The sequence below is a fragment of the Prinia subflava genome, chromosome 12 (assembly GCF_021018805.1).
Source record: "Prinia subflava isolate CZ2003 ecotype Zambia chromosome 12, Cam_Psub_1.2, whole genome shotgun sequence".
Taxonomy (NCBI): Eukaryota; Metazoa; Chordata; class Aves; order Passeriformes; family Cisticolidae; genus Prinia; species Prinia subflava.
In genome coordinates, this window is record NC_086258.1 from 19810939 (window position 1) to 19838870 (window position 27932).

Here is a 27932-nt window from a genome sequence, read left to right on the forward strand (position 1 = left end):
CCCAGGAACATTTGGATGATTCTCCATCAGCCTTGGAGCACATCCCTTTGCACAGCAACTGACCATGAGCTGACACCTTTTGGTATCCTTGAGCACACAAGAGGGTTTAGATGTAGTTTTCTTGGCATTTGGATTTTTAGGCTTTTTTTTTTCTTTTTTGCATTTGTGCTCACTTTCCCTCTGGCTATATATATAACCCCTTATATTTATATACCCCCTTTTTTGTATATAGCTGGGGCTCACTAGCTCTTTCCCAATCTACTGCTTCTCCCAAGATATGTGTTTGTGGCTGGAGGGCCACAAGAAGAGGAATTCAGTCCTTGGCTGAAGGTCTCTCTCATCCCTGTGCTTGCAGCCTGGAGATACCTCAGCCTAGCCAGGGATCCTTGAGGAGCCTCTGCCATCCCCAGAGCATTTTGGTTTATCCAACAGGCCTGTGGTTGGAGTTGTGGTTCCAGCTGACCCACCACCCTGGAGTGGTTGATTTGGGATTATCGCCTGTATCAGAGCTACTTGAGTTGTTTGGTCTCCTGACACCCATCCTGAATCTATTTGGCCCCAGAAATGTCCCTACAAGAGCTGTTAAGAAGAAAAGAGCTGTTCAAAGTGTGCCCTGCTTGACTCAGTGCACCCATTCCTGGGAACCTGGGAGCAGCAACCAGCAAGAGCACGTAGGAGGAAACTTAGTGTGCCCCCCTGGGAACAGATTGGGTGATTAAAAATGTTTTCTGCCCCTGTGTGTGCTCAGCAGCTTGGGTTCAAACAATGTGTGATGCTGTAAGGACTGACGTCTGCGCCTCTTTTCTGACTTAACTTCAACTGCAGGAGCCACAGGATAATGAGGCTTTTGTTTTAGGAAAGGTAAGGTTTCTAGAGAAAGATTTTATCTTTATCAGATCAATGGTAAAAATAGAACCAGGCCTTTGGAGGGTCAGTTGGGCTTTGAAAGACTCCCAGGCTGGTGAGGGGAAGGATTTACCCAAGTGGAGATGCTGGATGTGTGCAGCCCTCTGAGGGCAGGGGAAATTGAGGTTTCCCCCATGTTCTACCCAGTTCAGAGGAAGGCTGCTGGCAGACAGGAGCACTGGTGTCAGACCAGCCAGAGACACTGGTCCCTGCTGGTTTGGTGAGCTGGGCTTGGAGGGCAAGTGACTGGAAACACGTCAGCCTGGGCTGTGGGGTGGAAAATTGCATCACTCCATTTCGAGTACCGTGATTTCCATTTATTATTTTCCCTTCGGTGGATGCGCACGCGTCCGTAGGAAAAGGCTTGAGGTTTTCTGCCACCTCTGCAGAGTTTATTGGAACGATAAACCCTGATGGAACAATAAAGCCTTTATTAGAACAGTTAAATCCTGATTTTTCAGGATGCAAACAGAGCTTAGCTGTGCCAGTTGACATCCCTGTTCTGGCAGGGAAGGCTTTCTGAGGCTCTGCCTGGATGCTGGGTACAGCAGAGGGGCCCATTTCTACCTTCTGCAGCCCAGGACTCCTGCTCTGAAAGCCCCCTCAATCATTTGGCAGTTCATGGAGAGCTGCAGGCACCCAGAAACCTGAGTCAGGGCCCTAGGGTCTGAGAGCAGGGCTGTGCTCTAAGCCTCAAAGCACTCACAGGCTTGAGGGTGCAGCACCAGCATCCCTTCAGGGTGCTGGAGATCAAATCAGCCACACCATTGCATTGATTTCTGTGTCACAGGGTCCCTTCAGGAGTTACAGTAAAAATCAATAAATAACTTTGCATACAAAAATGTTCATATATTTTTAAAAAAATCATTCTGTATTTAAAAACAGAAAAAAGAAAAAAAGAAAGATCTCTTTATTATCTCCCAGACTGTATTGCCCACATCATCTTTATGATTCTTGAGCCCTGATTCAGGAAATCTGAGAAAAAAGTGTGCTAGAGCAATCCCATATCAGGGATCCCAGGACAGCTCTCCCTCCTTGGGAAGAGGAAACTGCAGTGATGCTTCCCTGGAGAGGAAGACAGAGGCTGGCACAGGGAAGGGTTGAGAGGGCCCATACACATGGGCAATACAGAGAGGAAGGATTAAAACGTTTCCCAAAGCCTTTGGTGGTCACCAGTTTGTTTTTCACATCTCTGCAGGGGAGTGATTTCCGACTGGCCGTACCAGGAGGTGAAGTGGTTTCCCTTTCTGTCCTTCCAGGCTTGTGTCAGCCCCTTGGACCCTCCAGCTGTGCAGGGAGGCTCTGACTGCCCAAGGGTGCTGAGAACACTCAGGAAAGTCCATCAGTGGCATGGAGTGAACAGGCTTTACAAGGAAGGTGAGTCTCTGCATGAACCAAGGGTGAGCACCATGATCCCACCCTAGATACCTCCCTTTTTTTTTTTTTAATCTGTTCTCTTTTAAGCTTTAAGAACTTCAGACACACACAGGCACATCCACACACAAGTAGCAAAAATAAAATCTGGACTATGTTTGGATGATCTTCACTGACAGTTCATAAACACCCAAACAGTGTAAGGGGACACGATTCAGGCAGTGCTGGAGACCCCTGGGGATGTCTGGGCAGCTTCCCAGCCCTGGGTTAGAAGAAGGTGAGTTGCTTGAGGAGGATCTCATCTTCCTTGCCAGGGAGCTCTTTAGGACATGATGTAGACCTCCAGCAAACTGGCCACAGCGTGCATTCGGTAGAAGATCCCAAAGGGCAGGCAAATGTCCACGATGGCCGGCCACATGGAGTCACCATAGAAGTTCAGTTCTGTGTCATTGTCAAACTGGGGCCGGGCACCAAACGCTGGCATGATCCAGAGCTGTGGGAGGAAATGGAGAACAGCACTGCAGTGAGAAAAGTGCGTGGTACCTCCGGGACCTGCAGCCACAGCTGCCCGGGAAAGGAGCAACCTCCCAGGCCATGGGTTTTGAGGAGAAATGTGCTGCCATTTCTCAAGAAAACCCAGACTTCAACCCAGATATTTGTCACTTTACATCCTTTCTTTGGGGGGTGTGAAGGGAATGGTTTAATGTAATTTATTGCCTTTAATAAGCTATCCCACACATCCACTAATACACAATAAAAATACTGAATATGAAACTGATTATTCTCTTGCACCACCTCTTGTGTCTGATATTCTGGTGATAAGTCTGTTGATGTAGCCTGAAATGTCTTTACTTCAGGGCAGGGTTTTTTAGGGGACAAGGGGATCAGAATTCTGATTTTCATCTATATATAATTTATAATTATATATTTATAAAGAGAAATATATTTATATAATTTATAAACATAACTAATGTCCCTTCTGTACAGCAGAGGCACAGAAAGGACTATTTTTCCATGGGCCACACCCTTTCCTTCACAGACTCTTCTCCCTTGTGCTTGCAGCCCTCTCCTTCCCCCACAAACTCCTCTCCCTGCATGTACTCACTATGATATTGCTCAGCAGCAGGAACATGGAGATCTCCCTCAGGAACTTCCTCCTCCAGTTCATCTTCTTGGGGGCAGTGAGGGACCTCACGAGGTCGGAAGCGCGCGTGGCCTCCGTGCCGGGCGCGGCGGCGGCGGCCAAGGCGGCGGCAGTGTCGGGCACCCGCAGGGACACGGCGTTGACGTTCACAAAGGTGAGCCCGTAGAGATCCTTCTGGTGACGCTCGTGCTTGCAGTCCTCCTTGGGGGGCTGCCGGTGCAGGCCCTCGATGATGAAGACGTTCTGGAAGGTGTGCTGGGCGATCATCAGGAGCGCGTAGGTGAGGTTGAGCGCGCTGATGGAGTCCCTCGGCGTGCTGGCCACGATGGCCACGATGGAGTAGTAGGAGATGGCATACTGCCCCAAGGCTGCCCCCATCAGCAGGGCCACGTCCAGGGTCCTGGTGGGGTTCTTGTGCCGGTCCATGTCCCTCTTGTCAAACCGGTAGATGACGGAGCCACCGATGCAGACGAGAGACATCAGGCTCAGACACACAATGTTGAAGATGTAATACATGGTGAGGGCTTGGCTCTTCTTGCTGGATTCAGTGCTGGAATTTACCTGCACCTCATAGAGGATGAGGACTCCCAAACCACTCACGAGGATGATGAGGCCCAACATGATGCCTACAAAGAAGGTCCTTCGGAAGAGCCTGAACTTCAGGCGCTGAATGTAGTGGGAGTGGTGGTCTATGAAGCGTCCAACGTTCTTCCACATGACATAGACCATGGCAGAGGCAAAGAGACTGTACTCAATGTTAAAGGGGTACAGCCAAAAGTAGCCAGGTACAGCCAAAAGTAGCCATTTTTGAAGATCTGGCAGATCTGGCTGTTGCAATTGCATTCTTCAACTGAGCTGCTTCTCATTCCCACTGAAACAAGACAAAATCAGACAGAGGCCGTGGTATTAAAACAAGGAGCCAACACTTATTCCTCAATAACTGGATGTTTGGGGTCAGTGAAAATCAAGACAAAGAACAAAAGGATATGTGACCTCTTTGAAAACAAGGACACTTCACCCTCAGCTTTCTTGTGTCCAGGTTCTTTGTTAGAAAGTTAACTGTCAGGTTAAATCTTTCTTTTTCCTTGCCTTCTTCAATCCCATCCCATTTCTACAGTCTATAATCTCTCTGACTCCTCTCTGACAGAGGTTGGGGAATGAACATCCAAACTCAGCTTTTAACAAACCAGCCCTGACAAAAGTACCCCCAGCTCTAAACAGACCTTCTGAAAAGGGATAAAATCTGACTTGCTGGGGAACAATTTCTACCTGATGGCATCTCTCCCTGGACCAGATGGCTTCACAAAGAGGCAGATTACCTTTCAGCAGCCACCTGAAGATTTCCTCTGTCATGTTTTTCTTCAGCTTTGAATGTGCCTTGTGGACAGACTCATCTGTCACTGCTGACATCCACACTGCCAGGTTTGTAGTCAGCGTTAGCATCAAGCCACACCTGCAGGAGGAGGAGGGGGAGGAGGAGGTTTGTGACATTAATCCACGTTTCTCCCATCCATGGTTTAGGTGTGCTCAGAGGGACTGTGGCATCTGCCTGAAGTGGTGCGAGGACTTCAGTGGCCCAGACTAGAAATCTTGATCCTTTCTTTGCTGTCCTCACTCTCTTCCTATTTTTAGTCCATGCTCATGAGAATTAGCAAGGTTTGATTCCCATTGTTGCCTTTGAAAGAGCTTCTTTCTTATAGTGAATAAATTAATAGATCTGAATTGGTCTCCAGTAGATCCAGTCTTGCAAAAGTGGACAAGATCTTGTTTTAGCCTGAGGCTTGCCCACTCCATAGTTATCTTCCCCAGGGGAGAAAAAGTCAACTATGAATCATTATTTAATGATAATTATTTATTTAATACTATCTGCTTTGAGTAATGCTTGTATTCTTGAACTGAATCCCAACCCTGATAGATCCACAGGTCATTAACCACAGCTGCCTGAGCTGGGATCTAAACTGGAGATTGAGCAGGTTTAGCTTTGCACAGCATTAAGGGATTATCCCCTGGTTAAATTTTAGCTGTGTGAGACAGTACAGAGTGCTTTGGGGGCTCAGGTCTGCTGGGCCAGTGGGATTCAAGGAGCAGCAGTTCTCACCTGGTAACATTCAGGTGCACGTGGATGCAGTCTTTGGCAGAGACCCACAGGAAATATGTCTGCAGGGGAAAGAAAAAGAGCTGTTATTTCCAGGATAACAACAAAGCAAAGCACATCCCTCTGAAGGAGGGATCTCCCTGTAGAGCAGGGAGCAAGCTGGAGCCTCTTTTGCTTGGGTCCACCTGGGCTCAGCCTGGTTCATAATGCTGGCCCTCTGCTGGATGTTCTTTCTTTCCTCCCACTGCCATTGCTCTGCCCATGGCCACTCCTTGTTCTGTCTAAATCGTCCCTCTCTGATCTCTTCCCTCCTTGGCATTGTCCCCAAGCAGGGAGTCCTCTGTGTGGGCCCTCAAACTGCAAGGTAGCCCCTGCCTTGACTGTTCTTCATGGGAAAGGAGGCCTGGCTGGCTGGGGGCTGCTCAGAGTTGTGACAAAAATGTCACGGAATGGTAACAAGTTTAAATCACAGCCTTAGAGTGAGCTGAGTTGCCACAGATGGAAGCTGTCGTGGTTGGAGGGAGAAGATGTGGGCTGGGTGGGGGCTGAGTCTTTAAGCCCTTGCATGGACTAAATACAAGAGATCAGAGCTCCTTCCACTGGTGCCTGTGTCTCTACCACTCCCCAAGACAGAGCACAACCATCTCACCTGGACAACCACAAATATGGCCTGCACAATGGGGTAGATGATTTTGATTGCAGACAGGCAGCTGTAGAAGCTTGAGTAATATCCTATTTTGAACACATCCATGACAAGGCTGAAAATGGCAAATAGGATCAGGCCTCCTGTTGGGAAACAAAAATATCTGTGGTTGGACAGATGCGTACACACATGGGATAATGCAGATGGATGAGAGGAAGAAGAGGAAATGTCATGAAGAGGCTTTGCTACTACTGCCATTTTTCCACTCCCAGTGCCCAAATTATCTTGGCAGCAACAGGATCAAACATTGATTTTGGCTGGAAGGGATTTTAAATCACTTATGGTATGCTGGGGCTAACAGCTCTTGCAAAAGCAGCGGGAGAGATACTGGTGTAAGTTACCAGGAGCCTTTGTGGACTCAGGGAGACCTGGCAGTGAATCCAGGGACCAGGAGCTGACCTGAGGCAGGGCCTGCTGCCGTGCCCCACTGCCTCTGCAGGAAGAGGCTGTGCCCAGTTCTTTGCTGCTTCCCTTGCAATAGCTGATGATCCCAGGAAATGCCCATCCCGTATCCCCCCTCCAGCCCCAGCCCTCACCTCTCAGCCAGATGGGCCCGGCGTGGGAGTCCTTGCCGAGGACGGCGCCCGGGCAGCGGGAGGTGCCGGCGAGGTAGAAGATGATCCAGATGATGACGACCAGCATCATGACTGTCAGCAGGAAGAAGACGTCGTAGTCGTGCACGGCGATCTTCTCGAACGCCCCGCTGCTCACCAGCGTGCAGGCCAGCAGGGCCAAGTGCACGGCCAGCAGGATGGAGAACATGCGGCCGCCCTTCTTCCACACCTCCTTGGAGGCAGGCGTGGAGGGCTGGTGGCTGAAAGGCGCCGTCTGGCTGGAGGCCAGGCTGGCTTTGTCGTCCTTGTGCCCGCAGCCCATGCTGCCCTGGGGGTGTCCGAGCTCGCTGTCCTTCCGCCCGGGCTCCTCGGTCATGGTTCAGCCACGGCTCTGCCCGAGGGTGAGTCCTGCTGGGGAGAGAGGCCACGAGTGAGAGGTGCATTTGAACAGCCCAGGACTGGGCCAAGGCAGCACACGTGATGAGGACGACAGGATGTATCACAGGAACAGGGAGTGCAAGAAGAGGGATGAGCTCATTTTCAAACTTTCCTTTCCTGGTTCCCTGAAGGCTTTTTTTACTTAAGATGCTCTTACTCAGGGAGATCCCAGGTCAGTGTAATGAAGTGTGTCTAATTGGTCACACAACATTTATGTGTTTGCTGATGCAAGATTTGGAAAAACACCAAAAAGCATTCACAGGATCAAATATCCTGGGGCAAACAGCCGGTGTGGTTTAAATTCTAGATGTCAAACACGAAACATTCTGGGAAATTGTTATACTTCCTTGCTGAAGAACAGGCCACTGAAAGGTAAGAAACCCCCGGGAATCTTTGGACCATCACATCATAATTTGTAGCAGTTCCTGAAGGAAGGGTGTGAACTACCTGAGTTGTCACACCCTCTAAAGCCCCTTGCCTGTGCCAAGTTTGGCATTTCACTGATTCTCAGTGAAAAGCCCAAAACAAAGTGAATTAACCACCCAAACAAAGCCATTTCACCAACCTGTTTTGCTGCCTGGGATCCAAATCTCTGCTCCTGCCAGGCTGAGAAGTTTCCCTGCTGCTGCAGCTTGGTCAGTTGAAGAATTTATACCCGTTGGTACGTCTCTGTAATTTATACCATGTCTGGAGCTGACAGCAGGGCTTTGTGGGCTTCTCAGAGAAACTCATGTGATCCATTTTGTGCAATAGATTTTGGGGAAGCTGGAAAGAGATGGAGAGATAAGGATTATTTACCTAGCAAGAGCATGAGTTGACAGCACTGCTAAGCATGGCATGGACTGCTCAGTCACAGGGTCATGGTCACCACAGAGCAAGGCCACCTCCCCAGATCAATTATCCTACATGCATGAGGTCTCTTCCCTTGAGAGGAGATGGTTTGGGTGATGAACTTATCTTTGGCGATGATTTTGTGCTTGGCTTTCTGCTTACTGGAGCACAATAAACATTCTGCCCCACCCTGTGCTATTCAAATCAGCTCCATGCCTCGAAGGCTCTTGAGGAAAAGGAAGAAATTTGCATTTGTACCTGTTCAGTGCCACGGGTAACTCAATCCTTTCCCACCCATGGTGTCATCAACGAGGAAGGTTTAGCACTAGAGAAGGGCAGGATTTAGGGACCAAAATTTGTGTTCTCCTTTGGTGACGTACTGCCTTTGATTTTACAGGGTGGGATCACCTTTCTCTGGACCTCAGGACCTTAACTCCTGTCCCTCCAAGGAGTCTGCCAAGACCATGTCCCAAACCACAGGGCGGATATGATTCAAACATTTGTCTGGTAAGGGGACAGTTGCTGCTCAAGGTCCCTTTTACCCAGCTATGCTTTGTGGGGGCCCTACAGGAGTCCCATGGCAGTTCTGGGTGGATGGGACAAGTTTTAGTCCTTGAAATGCCTCTTTTGGAGATGTCTCTGCTGCCTTCTCTCTTCAGGGTGAGGACAGAGCTGGGGCCATTCGCTGTGTGTTTTCTCAGCCCCATTCCTGCCTGCTGGTGTCCTCCTTGCTGCACTGCAGGGACAGCACCAAAGGGAATTGTGCGGGATGGGGAGGGAGAGCTCCGGATCCGCGGCACAGCCCGGGGAGAGCTCCGGGCGGATAATGATGTTCTGTCGAGGCCCCTCGGGCTGGTTTACCCTGCCTCTTTTGTCCTTACCAGCCAGCAACAGAGGAAAGAGTGTTTAGTGCCTCGGGCAATGCTCCCAGTCCCCCCGGCAGCCACCGAACGGCGCAACAAATCGAATTAGTAACAATACAAGAATCATTAAATAACGTCGGTAATGAATCGCAGACGTCACTGTGCTGCTTTTCACCAGCAACAAAAACCTCAGTGGCTACTGTATCCCATCAGGACCTGCCCAGGGAGGGCGAGCTGGTGTTGAGGTAAGCAAACTGGGCAGACCCTGGCTCTGCTGCACTTCCCGGTGTCCCCGGGCAGCCGTGTCAGTCACCCAGGATTAATCACTGCAGCTTGCGTGGGTGCACCTGGCACTGCTTTAGGGCCACCTTCCTGTCTTGGGGCTTTTTTTTTCCCTTACAAAAATAAGCTGCCTTTCTCACTGTTTTAGTTCCTCTTTGCTCACTGCCTTCCAAGCTCCTCGATGCTTACAGTCTTTCCCCATTTTTTCACTCTCCTCCCATTTCTCACCCATCTGGTGGCTCTGTCTTCACCCTCTCCAAACCCTGTGCCGTGGTGACACACACAGAGCCTGGCCCTGGAGATCTCCATTCCCAGAGCCAGGACATGACAGGTAAAACGAACAGGAGAGGAGCAGGAAATCCCTCCTCCCTGTCAGCACGTCCCAGGGGATACAATCCACCGATTCACCCCTGGGTGTAATGAACTGGGACAGCTTCGTGCTCCGGTCAGCATCCAGGCTTGGCTCCGTCTTTCGGACAGCAGAGGGTGCCCGGGAACCGGGATCGCGGTGCTGGAGACATCGCCTGGGGCTGCGCAGCTCCCCGAGGGTCTCACCCAGCCGGGAACTCTGTGTCAGCATAAAAGACACCAGGGGCCGGACACTGCAGCCCTGCACACCGCAGTGAAGCACCCAGTTACACACAGGGTTATTTTTTTTTAGTCTCCAGAGAGAGAAAAGAGGTGAGGAAGGGAGCGTTTCCAGCCCTTCCCAGCCCTTATGAGTTCCCTTGGTTTCTCAGATTCCTGTTGCACAGTTTGTGGTGCAAATCCTTGGAAAGCAGAATTCTGTGGGTATAGGCAGGGTAGAGGAGGGACAGGGACACTAGGGAGAAAGAGAGAAAGAAAGAGAGAAAGAAAGAGAGAAAGAAAGAGAGAAAGAAAGAGAGAAAGAGAGAAAGAGAGAAAGAGAGAAAGAAAAAGAAAGAGAGAAAGAAAGAGAGAAAGAGAGAAAGAGAGAAAGAGAAAGAAAGAGAGAAAGAAAGAGGGAAAGAAAGAGAGAGAGAAAGAGAGAGAGAAAGAGAGAGAGAGAGAAAGAAAGAAAGAAAGAAAGAAAGAAAGAAAGAAAGAAAGAAAGAAAGAAAGAAAGAAAGAAAGAAAGAAAGAAAGAAAGAAAGAAAGAAAGAAAGAAAGAAAGAAAGAAAGAAAGAAAGAAAGAAAGAAAGAAAGAAAGAAAGAAAGAAAGAAAGAAAGAAAGAAAGAAAGAAAGAAAGAAAGAAAGAAAGAAAGAAAGAAAGAAAGAAAGAAAGAAAGAAAGAAAGAAAGAAAGAAAGAAAGAAAGAAAGAAAGAAAGAAAGAAAGAAAGAAAGAAAGAAAGAAAAGAAAGAAAGAAAGAAAGGTTTTGGGTTTTTTTTAGTGAGGAAAAGCTGAGCTGTGAACACTCCTGGTATTACTTTGAAATCAGTCACCACATTACTCTCAGCCAGCTCCACACAGAGCAGGATTATCCATCCAGGTCCCGGCTCTGACAGGGCTGTGAGTGGAGGCCACGGGGGCTTGTGCTTCCTCCACTGACCCACTCTTCCTCCTCTGGCTGCCGCTGCCCCTTGCCTGAGATGGGGTGTCTGTGGAATACCGGGCAGGACACAACCCAGCAGCCTTGCTGCCAGCCTGCTGTGCTCTGGGGACACGTAAATCTGCTGAATGGTTCCTGTGTGAGCCCGCGCAGAGCCCAACAGAGCGACGCTGCCTAATTGGAGCTTTTAATGCGCCGTGGAGCTGGTGCGGGTTAGAGCAGCCGCCGGGGCCGGAGGATGCTTAGGACCCAGGGGAAGCGCTGTGGAGCCTGGCTGGGCTTGGAACGGCTCCTGCCTCCCCGGCCAGCACTTCTCAGGTGTCCTGGTACACGGAGCTGTGCGAGGCGAGCGGGGCCCTCCGGCAGCTGCCCCCGGCCGCCTCCGCGCCCATGCCCGGCTCTGCCTGGGCACCCATGCGCTGGCCCGGGGACCCCTGTGCACCATGAATGACCAGTACCACCGAGCCGCCCGCGACGGCTACCTGGACCTGCTGAAGGAAGCCACCAAGAAGGACCTGAACTCGCCAGACGAGGATGGCATGACCCCGACGCTGTGGGCTGCCTACCACGGCAACCTGGACGCCCTGCGGCTCATTGTCAGCAGAGGGTGAGTGCTGGCAGGGCACGGTGCTGCTCTGCAGAACGGACAGGCTGGCTCCCCCTTCTTCCCCTTCCTTCTTCGCAGGTCAGTGTGCCCCACAAAATTATGGCTTCTGTCCATAAGACCCCTGCTCCTGTCCTCCCTGCTGGTACTTCTCTTTGCTGGTGGTACTTTGGATCTAATCCAACCCTCCTGATAACTGCTCTGTGCTTTCCCAGCTCCTGTGACCCTGTAAGTGCTCCTGCCCCCAGCCTGCTTGCAGCACCCTGGGCAAGGATGAGTTCCCCTTTCCAAGTGCTTTGTGATCTTTTACAGGTCCTGTAAAGATAAACACATGGTGTTGCTGACATGGAGAAAAGCCCCTTTAAGTGAGGGGGCAGAGAAAATAACTGCTCCCTCTGTCCCAAGAATGCCTGCAGTGCCAGCTGGCAGTGGGTGGCCCTTGTTTGTTTTACCTAAAGCAAGGTCTCAGTATGTGACCCCTGGGCAGCTTGTTCTACACTTGGAGCCTGCGAAATTCAGGTTTTCCAAGAGCAGATTTCTTTAAGCCCAGTCTCCTTCCCAGGAGGGCCTGGTCCACACTACTCTGTCTCTCTGTACCTCACCCTGGGCTGCCAAATCTTAAGAGTTTATGGCTCCCTAAATGTGAGTGTGGTGGAGAGGTGGGAGTGGGATTAAGGGGACTTGTCAGACTGGAGGGATTTAACCTTGGTGCTGGCGAACCACACAAGGTCTGTGCTAAAGCAAGATCTGCCATTCCTGGTTCCCTCTGAGGCAGTCTGTGACTCTCCAGTTCTTCCTAACCCCCCAAGGACACAGCTCAGTGCTTCCTTCTGCTCCAGTAGCTCTTCTGAGCACCTCATCTAAAGCCATCCAAGCTGGAATGGCTTCTCCCTTGTGTTGAGAGATTGGTGGTGCTGATTTTGACGGATGTCTTTCTAATATTGAGGGATGGTGCTGAGGTCAGCAGCCTGGATGGACATCACACCTCCTTGAAAGGGCTTTACTTCTCCATGCTGGGCTTGGTGGGCCTGTCAGCTCCCATGCAGGGATTTTTCACCCACCCTGGGCTGTGTTGGCAGCTCTTGTGCCTGACCAGCCACATCTCCACTGCACCTGTTCCTGTGCTCTTGCCACCCCCTGATACTCTGGTTTGTTTGTGTAAAACATTCAGCCTCTACCTCAGCTGTGCTCACAGGCAGAGCTCCTCCATCCATGGCTGTCCTTCCACTGTAAATCATTTCCTTTCAGATCCTGAACTGAAGGCTGTGTACTGAGTGGCTTTGAGAAGTCCTTGAGCACCTGATGCAGGAGGAGTGGGTTCAGGAAAAGATTATTTCTGAGTCTGGAAGGGAGAGAGCAGGACAGTGCTCCGAGTGGAGCATCCTGAGGTGGCCGTGGGCTGAGGGCCCTGGGATGCTTCCCTGGGTGGGGCTCTGTGACTCCCTGTTTGCCTCTCAGGAAAGGCTGTGCCCAGCAAAAACCTGCCCAGAGCTCCTGTCAGGACAGGAATTGCTGGCTAGGGCCAGAGAGGTGTGGGAGGAATGCTCAGGGGATGAAACTCTGAAGTTAAAAATGGTTCCAAAGACTCTTTGATGGCCAGAAAGTCAATCTGGAAGGCCCAAGCGGTGGATGCCCCTCCAGAAAGGCAAAGCCTTTTGGACTGACTTTATAATCTTCTTATATCACTGTATCCCCTCATATTGCTCATCTCCATCACAAGGCAGCCAGCAGCACCACTGCCTTCTGTGCCAACCCCCATCCAAACCAGCAATTTCTGCCTCTCCACAAAGCCCAAGGCTGCTTTTATAAATTTCCATTGGATTAAAAGGTCCTTGTGGGCTCAAATCGTGTTCGAGTGCAACTTGGCTACTGTTTAATTAACAACCTAATATACATTTGTTCCTGACAAGGCAAATAGCCTGGCAAAAGCCCAGTGCCCTTTACGTGATGGATGGTGGAGTAAGATGTGTGGCTGTGGGCCTGCAGGATGTGTTTGCACTCGTGCATTCATCTCCACGTGTCAGATCCCTGCCCAGGGCCACAGAGAGACCAGCAAAGTGCTTGGCATGGAGGCAGGCACACCCCTGCTCCTTGGAGCTTCCTTTGGGTCTGTGAGAGGCAGGAAAGCCCCAGCCTGGGGACAAGGGTGCCAGAGAGGTGGAATTGTGCAAGACCCAGCAGAGCCTGAGGACAGACCATGTAATTTTCTGCCAGTGCTCAGAATGATGTGCCACAGTGTTTAAGCCTTGTTCAGAGATTAAACTTAATGCTGTGTCATAGATTGTTATTATTACACCTGCGCTATAACCACTGTGAGGCAAGAGGGAGGACCCCTGAGTATCCCAAAATGTCAGGGAATTGCTCTCTGGCCTCTGCTGCCAAAACATTCCTCCTTTGGCTCAGAGAGCCCTGCACTGTGAGACAGGGGGGTGCAGGACTATGGCATGGAGATCTGGGGGAGTAGAGGCTTTGGGGCTTGGCTGGGCTGGCAGGGATGGGGTGGGAGGCATCTGCAGGGTCTGAGGGGGCTGGTGAGCTCCATCTAGGTTGCATGGGGATGTCAAAGCACAGATGGGGGAGTCCTGGGGCAGAAAGAAACACCAAAATCTCCTTGCCAGTGCTGGGCAGTGGCACCAGTGCCCAAACAAGCCAGGACATTGTTCTAGGGCCAGGCTGTTATGAAATGCTCTAGTGAGGGTGGCCAGAGGAACCCTGAGAGAGCAGGGCTGTGGGAGGGGGCTCCTGGGGTCCCAAATCACGGCTCTAATGGTCGTGCCAGGCTGATGGACACATCTAGGCTCTGTCACCAGTGAAGGGACCTCATCCATGTGTGTTCAGCAGATTGTGGTGTCAGGCTGAAACAAGAAGGGGGAGAGAAATCCTTTGGTAGATCTTTGAGGGAAGTTTGTTGCCCCAACCCACATGGAAGGTGAAATGAAGCAGGCTTATTGCACTGCCCTTTCTAGATGTGTCTGTGCCTCTGTGCCCCCTTTGCAATGGAAGGAGAGAGGGTTTGGGATGGAGGGATCAGCAGTGGCTCATCCTTCTTGTTTGCCACACAAAAAGCCTTTTTCTTCCTCCTGGCTGGGCTCCAGTGAGGAAAACAAACTCAATTAACATGATGGCTGGGAAGGGGCAGGCAAGCTGGCATTTAGCATTGCGGCTTTTCAGACACAGTAATTCTTCCTTGTGGTTCATTAGGCACTGCTGTGGCAGTGGCAGGCACCAGTCCAGCTCCAGTTATAGGCAGGTCTGGGGGCCTTGGCTGGGATCAGCCAGAACTCAGAGCAGACAGCAGGAGAAGTGAGGATGTGTCTGCAGGTCCTCACTCAGCTGTGTCACCCAGCAGAGCTGGTCCTCATTTCCCCTTCTCACAAAAACAGGGGGCACAGATACTTTGGGTGTCAGTGCAGAGGGGACAAGTGGCTCGGCCGTGGTTTGGGGCTGAGGGTGGCTCCTGACATCAGCCAGGCTGCTCGAGGGCATCACCCCCCAGGCGGGGCAGGGCTGCAGCGGAGGTTGCAGCAGAGGCACGTGCAGGTGATGTGCATCCTCCGCACATCCTCTGCAGCCACAGGGCTGGAGCCAGCGGGAGCCCGGCCGTGTTGGTGGGGACCTTCCCCGGGTGGTGACCTGCCGGGAAGGTGAAGGAGCAGGGCGGGGCACTGCTGCAGCTTCGTGGCTTCCGGCACCTGAGCTGTGTGCTGGGAATGAGGGTGAGCCCTGGGCACGGCGAGGTGCTGAACCAGCAGACATGGCCCCGGGCACTGCCCCGGCATGAGCAGGCACCTGGCACAGGAACTGCCAGCCCAGCTTTCTGCTGGGACAGCAGGCAGAGAGCCCTGGCATGACCCTCATCTACAGCACCTCCGCTGGATTTTTGGGGATTTGAACCTGGAGGACAGCTGGGTCCTTGGGCTACCACCACCTGGGGAAAACTTGGTGTACAGGACCCAAAGCTCTGCCCTGAGCCCAAAACCTCATCTTTTCTGCTCTTTTCTAGGCTTTGCTTGGGTCATTGCTCTGACTGACTATGCTGAAGGTAGTGAGGATTGTCCCTCAAGCCATATTTTTTTTCCCCCACTCTTCCTCTATCCAAAAGCATTTTATGGGAGCAGAGACACCCTGCACCCAGTTGGCTCCTGGTCTGAGGGCCCTATTCCTCACAAACACCCATGAGCCAAGGATGAGCCAGGCCTTTGCTATCGGAGGAACTCCACACATGCAGCCAGGGAAGAGCATTTGTAAGCACCACTGGATTTCCCAGCTAATTTGGATCCCATGGGAGAAGCAGAGGGGAAAAACCCGCAGGAAGGGAGTGAGCGTGCATGTCATGGTGCAAACACAGTGACTCAAGAGATGCACATGTCCACCTAAGGGGCCCAATTAACAGTGTTTTAATAACGATTATTACAGGAGTTGACTAAGTGCTCAAAAACGCTTTGAAGCTGAGAAGTGCTGCACTTTACACCTGTTATTAAAATACGTTCCCACTTAGTGGACCCTGCAGTCAGCATCTCCTCGTGTGCAGCACCCCGGAGGTGAAGTTTTGCTCAGACAGACACCTGCCAGAGGGAGGACCTCATGTTTATTATCTGAGTTGAATCAAACCTCTCTACTTGCAAGTCACCATTCTTCCTTCCTTCTGATGCATTTTTAGTGCCTGCGGCAGACATTTATAGGGCAGAGGGCCTGAGATGTCTAATTTTGCTCTAATACTCTTGTTTCTAGACAGTGGGCACGACCAGGGAAAGCTGGTTTGGATGTTCTTTCCCCTCACTCTCTGAGGAAAGTAGACCTTTACATATGAAACTCCCAAGACCTCCCTGGCTTTGCCCTCTGCCCCCTGAACCAGACAGACCTGAGAAAAGGCTCCAAAAGGTACTTGATGGATTGAGCATCCACACACTGGTTTAGGGAGCAAGATTGTTTCCATTGAGTCCACTTTTCAGTCACTGCCCACATCATGAGTCCACACACACATTGGGACCCTCAGGGTGCCCCGGCTCACCTGCCCACACAGCCAGGCACACAAGGGCAAACAGAACAAACCAACAGCCCTTCACGCACCAGAGTCTCTCCAGCAGCACCAGCAGTTCCATGTGGAACAGGTTCACTGGCTCTTTAAATCCAGCTCCATCAATAATTTACTCCTCTCTTGCAATTCATCAAATATTTATCCTCCCCATGCATTTCCCAGCCTGGACATGTCACTACGAGGGTAGAGGCAAGGGCTAGGGAGTTACTGCTCCTGGAAACTCGGCACTGCCAGATCCCTTCTCTCCTTTTCTTGGTTCATAGCTGCTCAATCCTGTGATTTCCTGCCTTCTCCCTTCTCATCACCCATTTTTGAAACCTTTTTCTCCTTCTATGAGAGATATCAAAGGCTCTGGCTCAGAAGTCCTGAAGCATTTGTGGTTTTTTTCAGCCTTACAGAGTTTCAAACCTTTTCATTAACTTACTGATTTTGCCAATGAACTCAAGGTTGTACTTACTATGTTTCTACAAATTTAGTAAAACAAGTTTATGATGGAGTTGCTGTTCATGGTCCCACAGAAAAAGCTGAGTGCACCTCATAGCAGCTTTCAGGGAGTGAAGTTATGAAGTTCATGCTCTGGGTGCAAATAATCTCCAGCTTAACCTCTGGACAGGCTTTACTGCTTCTTTAAAGCCTGAGGATTGCAAACTTGGCATTACACTGTCTGGGCAGCTCCTCTCTGTCTCTGCTGCCCCTTGGGCAGTGTTCCAAGCAGGCAGTGGGGTCCCTGTGTGGGGATGAATGTGCTGGATGAGGCTGTTTCTGGGGTTTGTGCACTGGCACAAAGTGATGAAGGTGCAAAACAGCAGGGCAAAGAAGTCCCTCTGCCCCTGTGATCTCCTGCTCTTTCCCTGGAGAAGTTTTTGGACTCTTTGAAGTCGGACAAGCCATAGCTCAGACTACATAGGATTTGGGATGGGGTTCTGGGCTCTGCTGCTCCCAGCTCTTGTCAACGCAGACCCTAAAGCAGCAAGGAGTTCAGTAACCCTTGCTGAAGGTCTCAAGTGTGCATTTAAGGAGTTGGACCTGATGATCCTTGATGGGTCACTTTCTGTAGTCTATGATTTGTTTTCTGCACTCCTGGTGTCACCATGGATAGGAGCTGAGATCTGTGTGGAGGAGGAAGAGTGCTGGGTTCCTCTGGAGCTCCCTGAAAGGATAGTGTGGGAACAGGCAGGAGCTGTGCTGAGCCAGAGCTCTGCCAGAGCCCTGCTGCCCACGAGGAGCTGCTCCTGAGGGTGGTGGAGCTACCCAGCCTTAATAAAAAGCTTTGCCATATCCAATGTGCATGGAGGGAGAGCGCCCTGCTGACAGATACTGCTGCTGGCTGAATACCATTAGCAGATGTGCTCAGGAGAGGGCTGGTGCCAGCAGGGGTGTGAACTCTCTCTCCTTTCACCGGAGCACAGATACAGAGGAATGGCAGGAGGACAGACTTTCCTTGAATCCCAGGTTTGTGCTCATCCTGGCACAGGAAGCAGGAGATGCAAGGAGTTGTGTCCTGCCAGCAGCTTGCTGGGGCAGGGGCTGGCATGGTGCGAATGGAGATGCTACTGGCAGTGTCCAGCTCTTGAGGAGAGCAGAAACCTAATCTCCAGTTTCTCTGAAACTGGATTCTCAGGATGTGCTAATACCAACGTGCTTCCCGCCGTGCTATCGAGACCGAGCATGGTACAGCAAAATCCCCCCCCAAATCCCAATGCCGAGGCCAGGGACAGCAAAGTCACTCTCACCTTCTCCTGCCAGCATTCCCCTTGTGCTGCAGATTTCCCCAGGTGCCAAGGAACAGGTGCATGGGGAGTTTGGGCAGCTGGGGGGATCCAGAACCATTGCTGAGGATGGATGCTGCATGGTGGGATCCCAAGGTGTCCTACCCAGGGTGTGGCATACAGAGAGGCACTTTGGCATGCCCCCCCCCACCAGAGTCTGAATGAAGCCAAGATCTGAAGGCAGAATCTGACTAGAATTTAATATGATATTTGAGATTTGAAATTTTACAACAAGCTTAAGGCCTGAGCTGGAATCAGACCCATTTCTCAGTTCTGGGCTATTCAGATCCTGGCTTGCCTTTCTCCAGAAGTTGGTTTGATGTGGGAACACATTTTTCTTGAGACCTAAATTCAAGTGACATTGCCACAGACTTGCATGTGGGGCACGTGATTCCACATCAGTAGTACACCCCTCCAGAAGACCCCTTTAAAATTAGGTTGCAGGAACCAGAGGTGCACAGCTTGATATTTCAAGGACTTAACAGTTCATGGTGCAGATTTGCCCCTGCACAGCTGGGAATATCTCAGTGGAGTCTGTTATCAGTCCCTGCATGCTAACCAGCTGTTTTTCTTGCTGCCTAGGGGTGATCCAGACAAATGTGACATCTGGGGGAACACCCCCCTCCACCTGGCAGCAGCCAACGGCCACCTGAACTGCCTCTCCTTCCTCATCTCCTTTGGGGCCAACATCTGGTGCCTGGACAATGACTACCACACGCCCCTGGACATGGCAGCCATGAAGGGGCACATGGAGTGCGTGCGGTACCTGGACTCGATCGCTGCCAAGCAGAGCAGCCTCAACCCCAAGCTGGTGAGCAAACTGAAGGACAAGGCCTTTCGGGACGCAGAGCGGAGGATTAAGGACTGTGTGAAGCTGCAGAAGAAGCACCACGAGAGGATGGAGAAACGGTACAGAAAGGAGATGTCAGATAATTCGGATACCATGAGCTTTTCCAGCTATTCAAGCAGCACCTTGAGCAAGAAGTTCCAGCACATGTCCATGGTGACTTCCCTGCCATACTCACAAGCCACCATCCACGGCACGGCCAAGGGAAAGACAAAAATACAAAAGAAATTAGAGAAGAAGAAGCAGGTGGACGGGACGTTCAAGATCTACGAGGACGGGAGGAAAAGCGTGCGGTCTCTCTCTGGCCTGCAGCTGGGCAACGACGTCATGTTCGTGAAGCAGGGCACGTACGCCAGCCCCAAGGAGTGGACGCGCCGCAACATCCGGGACATGTTCCTGGCGGACGACGACACCGTCTCCCGTGCCATAAGCGACCCGGGCCTGCACATGGACTCGGCCCACTCGGAGGTCAGCACCGACTCCGGACACGACTCCTTGTTCAACCGCCCCGGGCTGGGCACCATGGTGTTCCGGCGCAACTACGTCAGCAGCGGGCTCTTCGGGATCGGCCGCGAGGACGGCGCCGCGCCGGGGGAGGACGGCGCCGACGGGACGGGCGTCAGACTGCGGAGCCGCCTGCAGCGCTCGCCAAGTCTCAACGACAGCATTGGCAGTGCCAACAGCCTGCAGGAGAGGAACGCCGAGGAGCTGCCCTGGGACGAGGTGGAGCTGGGCTTAGACGACGACGACGAACCGGACACCAGCCCCTTGGAAACTTTTCTGGCTTCCCTGCACATGTTTGAGTTCATCTCCATCCTGAAGAAGGAAAAGATTGACTTGGAAGCCCTCATGCTGTGTTCAGACAATGACCTGAAGAGCATCAATATCCCACTGGGCCCCAGGAAAAAGATTGTGGATGCCATCCAGAGGAGACGACAAACGCTGGAGAAGCCGGATGTCATTGTAGACACTGAACTGTAAGTAGGAGATGGGGTGTCTGAGAGCTTAAACCCTTCGGCAGATGGAGATGTGGATAACGTAAGGTCTTGTTTTCAATCTGCTTTGGAAGAGTAGGAGTCCAGGTAACCTCAGCACTTCTGTGTGTGGGCAAATTCCTGCTCGTGTGGAAAGGATGAGAGTTTGGAGAGGTGGCAATAACGTTAGTTCATTACTCAACAGCCTTAATGTAACTGGGCAGGACGTGAAGCCCTTGTTTCATTTCATAACCCATCTGAATGCAGACTGCTCTGTGGTCTGATGCTTCTCAGTCCATGTAGCTGAGATTTTCAACCACGCTCAGGCTTGTCTTGACTCTTCACCTTTTGAAGACATTAGGAAATCGACCGCAATTCCTGGTGGGAGCAGGCTGACGGCAGTGCCCAGTGGCATCAGGAATCCTTCCCCAAATGCTTGAGATCTTACTCAGCCCTCTGGAAATTGCATGTCTGGGTTGGAGCTGTTGCTGTTTTGTGATGTTTCCAGGGTTTGGTTGGTAGGGTTAAAGGATGTGTACCTGTCAGAGAGGTGAAGGGAAGGCCACATGCTCTGACATCCCAATTCACTGTGTTATTTGGGCTTCCCAGCCCTCAGATCTCTATGTGCTGCTTTTACAGCCTTTCAGTACAGCTTGTTCTCGGATCCTCAGGGTGCTGATAGATTTTTCTCTTTCCCTTTGCAGATAGCAGCAGCAATTTTTTTTTTTTTTTTTAATGCTCGAGAAACAAACCCAGTTCTAAGTTGCCAGAAAACACAAGCCAGAGACTCCCTTCCTGGGGCAGCTGAGAGCTACAGCCATCCCCACCAGTCCCATGGGACTGCTCCCTTGCTCTGCTCCCTGTCTGTGCAATGCTCCCGGGCAGTTCCTGGCACGGAGGGACAACAGCCAAGATTGGACCAGGCAGCTCCAACCAGCCAGCCTGCAAGGGACCGTGGTCTCCCACTCGCTGGAAGAAGGAGTGAGCTGCACAGATGGCTGGGACGCTGCTGTCACAGGCTGTGAGACCACACCAAGCCATGAACAGAAGGAGATAACGTGATATTTTCAAAGGGACCCAAAATAAATAATTACAATCCATTCTTCCCTGAGCCAAGTGGTTGTTTTGGGGTTTGGGCTCAAGGAGCAGAGGGTTCGGGAATTCTGCTCTCTCTCCTGGTTCTCATTTGGTGAGAAGCATCATCTTGTCTGGTGCTGTGTTTTTGGAAGGGAGTTCTGATGGCCGTGGTCTTCGTTTGTGTCAGCTGATGGTCAGTTGGTGCCCAGCAAGTCTGTGAGCCTGGTCTATGCTGCCTTGAGGGCAAAATCCAGAATGAAGATGATGCTTCAAACACGTTGGTATTTGCCTTCCAGTGGTCAAATGGTTGTTTCACAGACGCAATGTTTCTGTCCCATCTCCGCAGGGCACTGAGCTGTGTCAGCAGCTTGTGAGCAAAGGACCTTGTCTCTGAAACCCAGCAATTTCCCAGGACAGAGCACAGCACCAGGCTGCAGCCCAGAGCTGCTTCTGAGCATCCTTGATGCATCAGTGCTCGAAGCACAGCTCTGAACAGCAGTGTCAGGTGTTTCCAGACCCATCCCACTGACCAGTACACTCCCAGCTCCACTGTGCCATTTTACAGGTGATCTGTGAATGGCTCCTGGGCTGCAGGAGTTTCTGGGCTGCAGCAGCAGTGACATATCCTATTGAGGGAGAGTCAGCAGCCTGCGCCATGGGGTGTTGGCAAAGTGCCTGTTCAGGCTGTGATGCAGACTGCCAGATCAGAAAAATGCTGCACACGTTACTGGCGTTGCTTATCCACTTTATCTCAGGGATGCAAATGATAAGGAATGACCTGTGTGTGCTCATCCCAGGCCAGGCTGGGATTTGGAGCACTCTCAGTCCCTTTGGAGCTGCAGAGGCTGTGGTTATGCTGGTTGGAAGCTGGGGATTTGTTTGGTATGAAGCAGGTGTGCTGCTCCCTGCCTGTGCTTGCCCTGGGTGTGTGAGTGTAGGGGAGGAAAATTACACCTTGCAAGTTAGAAATACTCAGGTTTTACTCTGCCCTGGTGCTCCCTGAGTGGCTGAATCCCCACCAGGAGAGTGTGGAATCCCAGCCTTGTGCCCTGCACACCTAAACACCATCACTGCCCTGAGGGTCTCAGCTCTTTCTGCACGGATGTAAACTGATTTGGTTTTTTAAAGCATTTTTAAAGACCTAACAGTGCATTTATATTTGAAATTACAAGTGCTGAATAACTCTTGGCTCAAGGTGCAGGAAAAGGGTGAGCAATCAGATGTGCTGAGTCAGTGAGTTCTCCAAGAAGGCTGCACTACCCCAGCCCCAGCACTGTTTTCTTTGGTCCCTTTCCAAAGCCCAGGGCTGGTGTCCCAGCAGGGAGAGTGATGGCTTGGCTGATGTCACAGCTCCCTCTGCCGGGACTGGGTCTGGGAGAGCAGGATAAGACCCACAGCCCCCCTGGATCCACTGCTGCCAGCAGGACAGGCACCCTCAGGCCAGTTTTCAGGTGAGGCTCTGATCGTGAAATTCACCCTCTTCCTCATGCACATGTGAACCTCAGCCAAGCCCTCTGCCCTTCTCTGGATCACTGCCAGAGCACCAGCTGCCCACCATGAACCAGTCCCCAGCCCCAGTTTCCCCAGGGATGGATTGTGCCTTTGGGTCTGTGCCGGGTGCAGGAGGGCAGTGATTTGCCACGGCTCACTCCTGTGCAACGGGAGCCAGTTTATCCCAGCAGATGACAAAGAGAAGTGGATCTATTGGCTTGGCAGCCACTGGAGACTTTAGCAGGCCAGGCATAGGGATGTGGAGGGTATTTCAGAGCTCTAGGCACCTGGGGTGTGCACGCTCCCTAACTTCTGCTGTTTTGCTTAGGAACACCCCAGCAGTTGCTGATGCTGACAGAGATCCTTTCTCCCAACTTATCTTTCCTTCAAACAGCCAGTGAAAGGTTTGGTCACATGACAGTACCCAAGTGCCACGGGATGTGTCCCTGCATAGCTGAGACCAAGCCCAGAAATGCCACTTGGGATCACCAAGCCCTGAGATCAATGTAGTCACCTCCGTGACACAGGGAGAGACCAAAACTGAGCTGTGGGATCCATGCAGTGTGGCAGAGCCCGAGAGATGGGCTCTGTGGGATGAGGAGGGTGGTCTGTAGACATGGGGTGGCTGTCATTGGCACCAAAAGCCCCAGAACGTGCATCTGCACTTGGATCTCGTGTATTCCTTGTCTTGAGGTTTGGTCCATGGTTTCCAACCAGGTTTGTCCTACAAAGTGTGAGGCCACAGCCCCTGCAGGACACAACATCCAAAGAGATGTTCCTGTGTTCCAGCTCCCCCTGTGCAGCTGGGTTGCTGCATCCTCCTGGCCTCATGATGGAGCCGGGCTCCTCTTGCCCTGGGCATGAGACAGGAACGTGGCTGTCCCCAGGTTCTCAGAGCCCAGCTCGCCCTGTGGCTGCTCTGCCCATCGGAGCCTCCACGGGGAAATCTCACAGTGCTCATTACACTCCAGGACCGAGAACAACAAGCTCCTTTCGGAGAGGGCGCTTGTGAAAGCAGGGTGGAGGCCAGGGCTGGCACACCCTGGAGAACACCCTTAAATACCCTCCCAAACAGAAACCCATCCAGGCAGCAGGTTTCCCTGACCCACTGCTGCCAACAAGCAAACACGGTCCCTGTCCCTGCCTGTGGCAGCGGAGCAGTCAGACACAGGGCAGGTCCTGCAGCGGATGGCAGAACGTCCCCATCAGGGAACCGGGGATCCTGAGGATGGTTGTTCTGTAATGCCCCAAGCCACAAATCCCAAACTGCCCTGTGCCTGTGTTAAATGGGGCTTCCCAGCAAGAGCAGTCCCCTGGGTTTAGCCTGGACACGTGTTTCCTTGTGCTGACAGTGTAAAAGGTGGTGAGTAGGGTGGAGAAAGGCCAATGGGCCATGCCAGTGGCCCAGCCATGGCATGGACACTCCATCCTTGAGCTGGACAGCCCCAGCTCCTCTGCTGAAGGAGCATTGCTCACAAAAGTGATGCTGAGGGCCCTGCCTTTATCCCCAGGCAGCTGCTGCAAGGGGGGGATGTATTGGGACTCGTTAGCACTCAGATGCTCCAGACTACAGCTTGGAGTGGGGAGAGGGCAGGGGAGGTTTTTGGGGGTGACTGAGGTCATACACTGGTGGTGTTGGAGATGTGGGTTTGCAGGCACCATTGCAGCATTCCTGCTTGGCTGCTGGCTACCACTGCTGGCCCATGGGGACGTGGCTGCTTCCCCAGCTTCTGGCAGCACCGGGTTGTTGGCTGCTGCCCTTGGATGGAATGTGTGCTCAGCTTTGCCATGTGGGACTGACATGGGAACTGGGAAAGGACATTGACCACAGGACACTGGGTAGGACACTAAATAGATCCTACAGACACAGAGGACCAGGGGGAGGCATTTTTCTTGGGCTGGAGCATCTTGTCCTCAGATGTCCATCACCTGCCTGGTGCTCCTCTCCCCCAGGCTCGCCTGGAGTTGGTGACAGCCATGGTGCCCACAGCAGAGGGTGACTCTGGGGTCCAGTCCCTGCCAGGCCAGCGTGGGCCACTTCACCCCACTTGCTTAACTATTTCCTGCCCATCCCACCATAGCTTCACTTCCTGGCCCAGCAGCTGAGTAATGCATGGCTGCAGGGAGGTGCATGGCCAGGATGGAGGCAAGGGGCCAGGGGATTGTTGCAGGGCACCCCCAGCATGCTCTGCCTTTGCTGTGCCTTGCATGGTGTCCCCTGGCAGCCCAGCACAGGGATGGATGTGGCACTGATACGGCCTGGGTTGGATGCAGCACCTCATGGGAGCCATGCAACTGCTTTTGGCAGTCTCCATGGCTATTCCCAAAACCAAAGTGCCCCAAAAGGCAGGAGCATGGACACAGCTCAGGGTGTCTTCCCAGTGACACAGCTGCTGAATGGGCTGGGAGAGTGGGAGAAGTTAAAGGATCATTTTACTTAAATTCTGACTTCAGATACTGAAGATATACTTGGACCTTCATCTGCTCATGTGCCCATGACACTGGCAACTTGTTACACAGAAAAGGAGTTAGAAAGGGATTTTAATCAGAATACAAAACTGACTATGCTCACAGGCACAAGACAGAGCCACATGCACACAATGACCAGCCCAGTTTTCCACACAACGCTCAGCCTTTATCCCCTTTTCTGTTTTCCTGTGTTTGTTCCTTTCCCAAACCCCTTGATCCCTCATTTTCCATCTCTGGTTCATTACACAAGCATTCCCTAGTAAGCAATCCCGAAATGTTTTTCCCACCAGCACACAATGTACCTCACCCCCCTGAGCAGTGTCACCTCCCCTCCAGTCTTTTATCTTGCCATATATAACAGGGCAAACAATTTTCTACATTTGCAATTCATAAATTTTCTATTTAATGCAATTCATAAGTACTATCAAAATATCAAGCAATGCCATGGATTCTGACACCAGTTTTGCCAGGGCTGGAGTGAGCTCCCTGGTACCCACTGTCCTGGTACCCATCATCCTGGCGTGCTCCCAAGAAGGAGCACAGGGACACCTTTGCAGATGTCACTGAGCATCCCAGGGGGGAGCCAGGGCAGAGAAAGGTGTGAAGCATCACCTGGCTCACCCTGGATCCATCCCAATGGGCACTGACAGAACTGCTGGGAAGAAGCATGCCTGGAGCACAGGCACCACCTGGTCACCACAGGTCACCATCCAGGACATCACTGTCCCCAGCTGCTGAACACCCCTGTACCCTGTGACAGCCAGGCTCTGGCACAGCCCTGAAACCAGCAGTGAGGGTGGGCTCACAGAAACACTGCTGCAGGGAAACTGAAACTGGGGAACTGCTTGAGGAGGACTTGACTCGAGCCCAGTGATGGAGCTGGCTCTGGGCCACTCCACGTGCTGGGGTGAGAGCACTGAGCAGTGAGGCACAGCCCCAGCACCACGACATCCCCTGCATGAACAAAGGGTCAGCTCAGCAGGGACACGTGGGTCCCAGGGGTGATGGATCAGCTCAGCATGGACACATGGTCCCAGGGGTGATGGATCAGCTAAGCAGGGACACTGGGTCCCAGGGGTGATGGATCAGTTCAGCAGGGACACATGGTCCCAGGGGTGATGGCAGATGGGAAACCCCCTGTAGCTGGGACAATACCAGCAGTGGCTTCTCAGCAGTGCTGGTGGCTGTGACCATGCTGTGCCTGGGCAAACACCTGCACTGCAGGATTGATGCTCTGGATGGCCTGTACATCCTGCTCTGGACACTTCGGTGGGATAAAGCTGGGGGACAAAGGCATTGAGGGGGCTGCGAGACCCTTGGCTGGTGTGGGGCCAGGCCAATGGCTGTCACTGCCTGCCCTGTGGCACCAGGGATCCCTGCTCGCAGCCTGAGCTCCAGGGTGGCTCTGAGGGCTGTGGTGATCCCAGCTTTCATCATTATCCCTCACTTTCTTGGAGTGACAGAGACAACCTTCCTGCTGTTCCTGATCTCTAAGCTTTAACCTTTCAGACTGTACCTTGACAACAGCTACATCTTCCTGTTGCAGGACACCAAGCTCTAACATCAGCACTCTACACAGCCAGCCGAGCCACCCAGCCCTGAAAGTCCTGGTGGCAGCAGGAGCAGCCACCACCAAAGGAAACACCTGGCTGAGGGCTGGGCCACCCAGTTCCTCATGACCTGCACTGGCTGGAGCAGCAAGGGCAGGGCTGCCAGGGTGGCATCCAGCCCTGAAAGCACCTCAACCCAGACAGTTTGGGCATGGATGGACTTCTCAAGGGTGCCATCTGCTCTCTGTTGAGGCTGCAGCCACCGCTGCCTGGGCAGGCTCAGCACGACACTGCTCTGGTCCAAGGACAGGTTCTGCCCTCGCAGGAGGCGCCAGCAACAGATCTGTCTGCCACAACATCCCTTTGTTCTCATCCATTATCTCTACCCCAGCAAACAGCAAAACTGGGCAGGCATGGCCATGTCCAAGCAGAGCCTGGGACCCTCAGCCGTGCTCATCCCCCCGGGACACTGCCCCGGGCTGTCTGGCTGTGTTTTGGAAATGCACCCACGCCTGGGATGACCGGACTTCACACGTGCCCATCCCCGGAGCACAGTGCCACCAGCTCTGGGCAGGGCTGGTGACCAGCACAGAGGAACGTGCAGGAATCCCAGAATGCCAAAAGGCCTGAACAGGGCAGAAGGCAGATTCTGAGAGCCAGCCTGCTGCTGCCTTTTAAATCTGCGGTGATAAACCCGCAGCCCATCCCTTCACCACAGCCACAAACAACCCCTGAGCACGGCCCTGTGGCTCGGCTGGCCCGGGATGGCTGCAGGACACAGCACCGGGGTCAGACGGGGAGGCCACCCCCGAACCCTTCCAAACCCCTGGCACTGCAGCCTCCCACACCAGCACCCCTTATTTCAGCACCGGTGTTTCGGAGCAGACTCCCCAGGGCAGGGGGATCCCTTGGGGTCCCACGAGGCCAGGGAAGGCTGAGCAGCACGGCTGCCCGCTCGGGGAGGGACGGGGAGCCGCACAGGGCATCCACCGCCCATCGGAGCCGCTACCTCCGGAGGCGCCGGGAGCCCGGCCCCGGCCCCGCTCAATAACCGAGCTAACGAGAGCCGCTGTCAACAAGTCCGCAGCTCCCGGGCCGGCGCTCGAAGGACGCCTGCTCCAGGGATCCGGGAGGAGAAACCTGTTTCACTGACCTTGCTCCATCACCGCCTTCCTGGCTGCGCCGTGGGCGTTTGGGGCTGCAGCGGGGGGCGAGCGGCTCGGCGGCCCCTCAGGGGCACGGCGAGGAGGAGGAGGAGGAGGAGGAGCGGGGCCGGGGCCACATCGCCGGCGGGCCGGGGCGCGGGGCCGCGTCGGGCGGGGAGGACGAGCCCCGCTCCGTCGGTGCCGAACCTTGGCGCGGCTCCTCGCCTGCCTGCGGAGCCTCGCTCCACCCCTCCGCCGCTAATAA

General features: G+C 52.8%; 2 protein-coding genes across 4 annotated transcripts in view; one reads left to right on the forward strand and one right to left on the reverse strand.

The window, feature by feature from the left end:
- Positions 1-21035, forward strand: part of USH1G (USH1 protein network component sans) — a 28458-nt gene extending 7423 nt beyond the window's left edge. The window contains exons 3-9 of one of the 3 annotated variants that reach the window (XM_063410061.1): positions 2166-2283; positions 3404-3578; positions 8443-8552; positions 8930-9153; positions 10545-11310; positions 18697-19938; positions 20640-21035. In XM_063410061.1, the coding sequence (XP_063266131.1) occupies positions 11147-11310; positions 18697-19938; positions 20640-20643 (1410 nt within the window). In that variant the 5' untranslated portion in view covers positions 2166-2283; positions 3404-3578; positions 8443-8552; positions 8930-9153; positions 10545-11146 and the 3' untranslated portion in view covers positions 20644-21035. Of the gene's footprint in view, positions 1-2165; positions 2284-3403; positions 3579-8442; positions 8553-8929; positions 9154-10366; positions 11311-18696; positions 19943-20639 lie in introns of those variants that run through there. The other 2 variants (XM_063410064.1, XM_063410062.1) reach the window with 2 other exon arrangements.
- On the reverse strand, positions 2281-27885 carry OTOP2 (otopetrin 2). The gene is given in 9 exon segments (XM_063410059.1): positions 2281-2773; positions 3386-4207; positions 4210-4295; positions 4744-4877; positions 5523-5581; positions 6169-6305; positions 6759-7184; positions 7780-7979; positions 27676-27885. Coding segments are annotated over 7 exon segments (1803 nt in total). The 5' UTR covers positions 7153-7184; positions 7780-7979; positions 27676-27885; the 3' UTR covers positions 2281-2602.
- Between the last annotated feature and the right edge of the window lie 47 nt (positions 27886-27932).